This window comes from Gambusia affinis, linkage group LG03, assembly GCF_019740435.1.
Source record: "Gambusia affinis linkage group LG03, SWU_Gaff_1.0, whole genome shotgun sequence".
Classification (NCBI taxonomy): Eukaryota; Metazoa; Chordata; class Actinopteri; order Cyprinodontiformes; family Poeciliidae; genus Gambusia; species Gambusia affinis.
Window position 1 is genome coordinate 3698461 of NC_057870.1, and position 7440 is coordinate 3705900.

At 39.2% G+C, this 7440-nt stretch overlaps 1 protein-coding gene across 2 annotated transcripts in view; it reads left to right on the forward strand.

Annotated features, from left to right (window-relative positions):
* Window positions 1-6964, forward strand: part of zmat4a (zinc finger, matrin-type 4a) — a 93246-nt gene extending 86282 nt beyond the window's left edge. The window contains exons 7-8 of one of the 2 annotated variants that reach the window (XR_006370175.1): window positions 4078-4222; window positions 6584-6964. Coding sequence is in view for 1 of the 2 variants with exons in the window: in XM_044111530.1 (XP_043967465.1) it covers window positions 4078-4105 (28 nt within the window). In the remaining variant the exon portion in view is untranslated. Of the gene's footprint in view, window positions 1-4077; window positions 4683-6583 lie in introns of those variants that run through there. The other variant, XM_044111530.1, reaches the window with a different exon arrangement.
* The last annotated feature ends 476 nt before the right edge of the window (window positions 6965-7440 follow it).

The window sequence follows — 7440 nt, forward strand, 5'->3', positions numbered from 1 at the left end:
ATCACCGTCCTAACCACGAACCCAAAAACAACAATTTCCCTCATGGGGACCAAGAAAATGTCCCCACAAGGAGCAACGGTCCCCATAACCCCACATTGTAGACAGAAATAGGTTCCCATAAGGATATAAAAACCTGATACACACACACACATACAGCCACACACACAGACAGACAGTTTAGAGATTTGTGGATTTGCATTCACAGGGGGCCAGTCCTCTGCATACGCAGGAAGGTCTGTCGCAATAAGTAACAAATCAGTTAATTGTATAATTAATTTAAACAAGCTCAATAATTTCCATTTGCATGAGTTATCATTTTTCTCTGTTCCTACCAAAGCCTGGATGACAAAAGTCTTCAGTCTGGTTCTTTGGTGACCTTTTTATTGAATGATAATTTTGTTTATAGAGACTTCATAATTCATTTTTTTTGTTGTTGTTTAGTTTATTTCAATATTTAAAATGTCTTTCACTTCGAGTATTAAATACTTATTAGAAATGAAAGTTAATTTATCTTTGAGAATGTGTTCTTGCGTTATTATGCCACTACAATGATATTACTTGAAAATGGTCTCAAAATAACAATATTATCGTTGATCACAATAACATCTGGGCCAATTTATCACCCAGTACAATTGTTATTGTGACAGGCCTGTGAGGGGGTTCTGACCCTGTCCACAGGTGATAGATGATATCCAGTTGGAAGGGAGCGAGAACAAAGTGAATATTCGATTGCCCTCCAGGGAAGAATAGAGAGAATGAAATGAATGAGAGCTGCTCTCTCATCTAGCAGCAGGCCTCAGGGAGACGTTCAGCAGAAGAAGGAGAGGCGGAAAAAAAGATGCAAAGGAGGTGAACAAAGGAGGTGAACTTGCAGGGACTTGCCCCACTTGGATGTTGACAGTGGGTTGCTCCACGGTCAGCTGTGTTTCTGACTTATCTTTCTGAGCACAGATGAATTAATTAGAGGCTTGATGACTGAGGGAAGTGAGGCAGAATAATAAAAATCACGACAACCTGTCTGCCTACTACCTCCAGTGTTCTCTGTCCTTCCCAAGCTGTGGTGATTATCAGCATTATCTCAAACACACACACACGTAGGCACACACACACACACCCATGAGCTGTTAACGGCTGTGCAGTTTAAAGAAATAAACCTGTTCAGAAATGGTGTAGAAAATAAAATTTAATCTGGTAATTATGGATGGAAGTAGGTGGGGCTTATGAATACAACCAACATTTTGAAAAAATAAAACAAAAAAAATACAAAGGTTCGTCCTATAAAGCTCAGATTTTCAGGATATATTCCTTAAGTCACGTGGTAAATTCAAGGCCCGGGCGCCAAATCTGTCTCGCCGCAGCTTTTGAAAGAACCTCCAAAAAAACTAATAAATGCTTAAAGGAGCAGTATCTTATGTAAAATAAACCTTTTCGACATTAATGTTTTAATGTTATTGCCTCATCAAAAACAAACTTGACGTGTTGCCTTTATTCTTTCATGCATGTTTGAGAAATCCTTTAGTCTCCCGTGGCAACCGTTCAGCTGTGCAAAACGCCTGGGTGGACCTAGCTCCGCCTCCAAGGACTAAGCTCCTCCTCAGAGCCGCAGTTTCCAAGCTGCTGAACTTCCAGAGCGGTTCTCCAATTTGACTCCCCACCTCAGCTCCTTCAGACTAGCCAGCAGCAATTAGCAAACACCTGGTGGAGCTACGTATCGGCTGAGCTCGTTATAAGAGCTACTGCTCAGTGAAACGCTGGTAAAAACACTTTTAAAGGGTTGATAGAGGAGCAATGCTGTGATGACTTCCTGAAAGCAGAATTTCAGAAAGGGCAGCGGTTTTTAAAGAGACAGAGATCCAATTTCAAGATGTTACATTACAAAGACAAATTTATTTTAAGTCATATTTGATTGTTATATCAACTGAAGGTGATTGTGCTATAAAATGATTCTATCTGTCTGGAAAACACACAATGCTCCTCCTCCATCACCAAAATAATCTGATGAAAAATCATCTTTTAAAATAAAAAAGGTTCTATAGTGCCTGAACGTTTCCTCAGTTGTTTATGATCAGCCATAAAGCTGGGTGGGACCGCTTGTTTTCTTCTGCTCTCCTTGTTTTAAAACTTTTGCACAGTGAATCTTTTAATGTGAATCTTTTCTCCACTTCCACACTGTACGCCGAAATTGTTTAGGACAGGTGACTTTTCCAACACCGACAATCAGCTCGAGCGCAGCTGGAGCGGGCGCAGCCATTTATCAAGAAGAGGGAATTGACTTCAAAGGGATTTGAAGACGTCCGTGTAGAATGAAGGCTCCGGGATGAATTATGCATGAAAACGCCTCACCAGAATAATATGCTGACACGATTTGTCACACACCGCAAGAATGCATAAGTCGCAGAGTTAAGGGGGAGCAGGCCGGGGGGACTGAGGCAGACAAGTTGCATCGTCGCTCTGGGCCAGTGGCAGCTGAACTATTGTGTAATCTACACCATGAGAACAATTGTAGAGACATTTTCTTGTTTCCATACAACAAATTGGAGCTTTTTTGATACATTAGTTTATAAAATGTGCTTTTTTTTTTTATCTGTGCAATCCTGAAGTGCTTCGACTCTGGATGTGAAGTGTGCGTCGTCCCCATGCTCCTTTAAAAGCCTGCCTTGCTGTCGGCGTGGGGAGGATGCACATTTGAGAGGTGACAGTTTAATGGAGCAGAAAACAAACAGCAGCAAATATTTTAAGACTCCCAACCTTTAAAAAAAAAAGGAAAAAAAAAAAGCTTTTCTTGTGTAACATGAATTCTTTGACCCATAAAACCTGGAAGAACTTCTCCATACATGTGAAGTTGCTCATGTCAATTCGGGCTTTAATGTGTTACATTATTATTTAATGTTATTGAGTGTTTTATTAATGCTTATGAATAATGTGTGAGAATATTTGTTTCTCATATCAAGCTCTGGTTATTGTTAGGAAAAGCACTGATGCACTTTTGTCACTTCTGAGTACGATACCGATTTCTGAGGTTTGGCATCGGCCGGTACCGACCCGAACAGAAGACCAGCTGCATTGACTTAAAAGGTTTCTGCTTTGTACCCATAACTGTTCTGAATGACACATTTATTTGATAACTACACCAACAGCTTCACAAGCTTGGTCAGTCATGTAAAAACAATTTGATTTTGTTCCCTCAGTGCAATTAGGAGAAGATCAGCCAATGTAAAAAAAAAAAAAACAACTGAAACTGACAAAACCAAAAGGTTGACTACTTTGGTCAAACATGTCAAAATAAATTGCAACAAACCTTTCCGATGGTTCAAAAAGTCCAATTAGAAATTCTAAATATAATGTAAAATATATAATAAAGCTCCTGGCTCTATAGATCTGCCCTTATCAATTCAACACATTGTCACTGATACCTGATTTAGATTTGTTTTGGGGTTTTTTTATTTTCAATATCAGGACCGATACAGGTATTAATATTATATTGGTGCATCTCCATTTATAATCGTTATTTTATTTCAGTTTAGCAAATTTCATTCCATGACAACCAGAACCAAGCTCTGTTTCAAAATCCGATTTCGAATGTGGATCTACATTAATTCAAAGTCAGTTATTGTTTTTCCTTTTTTTTTTCTTTTTTACTAATACTTATTGTTCTGATTAATTTAGGGTCACACAAATATTTTGGGTAAAAGTGGGAAAGACTGGCAAAATTCAGACTAATGATCAGACAAATAACAGCAAAGAAACTTTTCTTTTTCTGCAAGGGAAGAAAAAAACAACAACAGAAACTGCAGATTTACAGCAAACCTAATGTCATCAAACATACAAACATACACAGAGCTTTACTGTGAAATACAGCTGCTGCAAAGACGATCCAGGTGGACAGAGGGCAACATATCTCCCAGAATGCATTGCATCTGTTGCTCATTAAGATATTGCAGCGATCAGTTAAACTGAAGCTTTTCTGTACATCTCTTTTACAAAGTGCAAACGTATCAAAGCGTATCTGTGCGGCACATTGCAGCCGCTGTGATGATAATGAGGCTTCGTCTCTGTTTCTCTGTTTCTCTCCGACAGTCTGAAGAATCAGATATGTGTCCAGTGAGCGTGGGACGCTGATGAAAACACCAACTCCTGGATTGATGTCAGACAAGCTGTGGTCAGCTTGCCCTGCTTTCTCTGCCTCTGTCCTGCTCATTCAGCCGCCTTATCATCATTTCAGGTCTTTTTTATTTATTTTACTTTTCTCTCTCTTTTTTTTTCTCCTTGTTCCGAGTATTTCGGCTGCTCAGACCAAGAGGAGCTAGAAAGGAGTGGGTTTATTATTATTATTATTATTTGGAACAACTTTCGCATGACCATCTCCACTATCACAACAAAAGGAAGACCTTCGGCTTCCGTCCGCATCACCAGGCTGCTCTGACCGCTGAGCTCCGACGCTCCGTTGGAAACTCTGTTCGTTTGTTTACTTTTCCGTCTTTCAGTCTGAAAGAAAGCATCCAGGTGGATCTTACGCTCAACAGCTTTTCCAAAATGCATGCTCTACTTTTTTTCAGTAGAACATCGAATACTTTATGCTGAGCTTTGAACTGAGGAAATGAGGGTTTGTTTGCTTCTGCTTGAAAGAAATGGAACATTTTTGATTACACATTCGAGATTAAAAATGGCTTCACCACTGTCAATTTTTCTTTTCTCCCCACACTGAAAAGCTTTTACTGGATACAGCGCTTTCTTGCCACAGCCCTAAACCCTTTTCCAGCTTGAGATAGATTGATAGCAATAATAACACTGCTCGAACTCTTACTATTTTGTAAAGTGTATCTGTCTGTTTACTATGCTAAGAGAAAATAGCTTTTCTTTCCAAGATGATTAGTATGATTATAAATCCCAGCATCTGTTCTTTTGTTTAGCAGCTTTTGTTTGTTGGTGGATCAATCTGCTAAACGAAGGATCCACAAATGTTGGAGCTCTGAGGGGCAATTATAGATTTACAACAACTTTCACACCAAGGTGAACAAAGTGAGAATATTAACCACTTGATCAGAATCCTAACACTGGGAAAGAGAAATGAGCGTCTCCATTTTTGTTGGTTGCAAGGAGAACTTTGAAGTGCAAAAAGGGGAAAAATGATCAACGGACCAAAACAAATGAAGTAAGAAATAGATTGATATATTCATTTAAATGTGGGGGATTAGGAAATATTTATATTTTTTAGCTTTATGTTGTGTTTTAATGTCATTCTCTCATCAAAAACGTACCTGGAGTGTTGCTTTGACTTATTCCTGCATGTTTGAGAAATCTTCGAATCTCCCATGGCAACCATTTGAGGACCCCTTAACGCCTCATTTGATGCGCTCAATATTTACCCTAATCTCTGCCCAAATCCCACCCTACATCCTTTGGGAGCTTAGAGGAGGAGCTTCATCTCTAAGGCGGAGCTAGGTCCACCCAGGCATTTTGCACAGCTGAGTGGTTGCCACGGGAGATTAAAGGATTTCTCAAACATGCATGAAGGAATAAGGGCAACACTCAGGTATGTTTTTGCAACAGAATAACATTAACATGATGTAAAACTCACAAAAGTTGCTACTACATAACACTGCCCCTTTAAAGCCACTGACATTGAGATTTTTGTTACAGTAAAAATATAACAATTTGATATTTGACGGCCTGCATTAAATATGTCTGAGAAATACAGGAAGTGGCTCAATTGAGCGTTTCCTGTTTTATCTTGTTATATAGACTTAAAACCAAAGGACAATTATCCGTCCGATGAAATGTTATGTTATGAGGATCTGCTGGTTTGAAACCTCGGTTGCAGTAACAGACTCTTCTTTTGTCTTTTCAGTTTAATTTTCCTTTCGGCTCACACTAAAAGTCTGGTCATGACTAATATCAGATCGGTCTATCTAGACCCAGGAGTTAAAGCAACCAAGTTGCTTTAAGTCCTTTTAATTCTCGCTAAGTATTTCATATGATGTCTACCACGTGTTCTGCTCTGGGGGGGATTTGTTTTGCTTTTTAAAGCAAAGTAAATAATGCTAGTGAAACGCTGTCAGTGCTGCAGGTTTGGGAACGTCCCATTTGGACATCTGAATCGTGTTCGTCTCAGGGAGGAGCTCCCGTTTGATTTAGACTCATAAACGCTGCTGAGAGAGAGAGAGAGAAACGGGAAAGAGTCATTTGTACTGAAACTTCTCCCCTTTAAAGCTTTTCAGAATGTGTATATGGCAAGGACTGAACCATAACTGTCATGGCTTTGTAAAATAATATTGTTGTGGATTCCTGTATGGAAAATTCAGTCATAAAACACACACACACAAATATATACATATATATAAAATCCTAGGCTTATGTAGCACTTTTCTTTCTCAGATGTCATGTTAATAGACATATTAAAGCCAGTATTTGAATAACGGGGGTTTTAAGAGAACTATAAATGGTAAATACACTGATGTTGTGGGTCAATTTAGGATATTATTGCTATCTGTTTACAGTAGAAGTCATTTTATTCACTGTCAGTTTCAGTGCTGATCAAAACGTAGCTTCGACTGTTGTCATACAAAGTGCTTTTTCTGAACAGACCTCTTTGAGTTTTGACGTCTGGAATCACTTGAACACAGAGCTGGACTGTTTTGTGGATCGCGGGACTCGGAGCGAACGGCTGAGGAACTGCTGGCTGAAGTCACAGCTGCTGCAAGAGATCCCAACAGCGCCGACTTTAGGACTGATTTTAATACGACCATCAAGATTTGCACGTTGAATTTATTCTTGCGATGTAGAGGGGGGGGGGGGGGGGGACTTAAATGATCTGCTTTGCTCATCTAGCAATGATAACTCTGTTGTTCAGCCACGTTGTGTTTTTCACAGGCCGCCCAGGAATCATAAGCCCCGCCTCCCTTTGTGCGCCGAGTTTGTGTTATGTTTATGTCTGAGAAAAGAATAAAAAACACCTGCAACAACATTCATTCTGAGTAATTTGCAGTTATTTTGTGCTGTTTCTTGGTGAAGCATATGGCAAAAAAATATTTTTTTTTCAGAGCATCAAGAAGAGCAATAAGTTATTTTTATAATTTAATACTAGTGCAACAGCTATACGTCATTTACATCGATAATAATCACACATTACAAAGTTTATATTCACTTCAAAATCACTGTTATATTCACAACTAATTTATACACTAATTCTGTTTATACATAATTAAGAAAGGGGACCTGTTACAAAATAATTCACTTGCTGCGTTCTTGTTGGCAGGAGGCTCCACTTGTGCTTTTCAAAGACATACATGACAAAACAATTGTTTAATTGTGCATTTGTTTGCAGCTGTTTTCTCATGCGAGTGTAAACATTGTGAGTTGGGGGACGGGGGTGTGGCCAGCAGCAGCTCTTTAGGATTTAAAGAGACAGGAAGCCATAAAACAGCTCATTCTGAAAGGAGT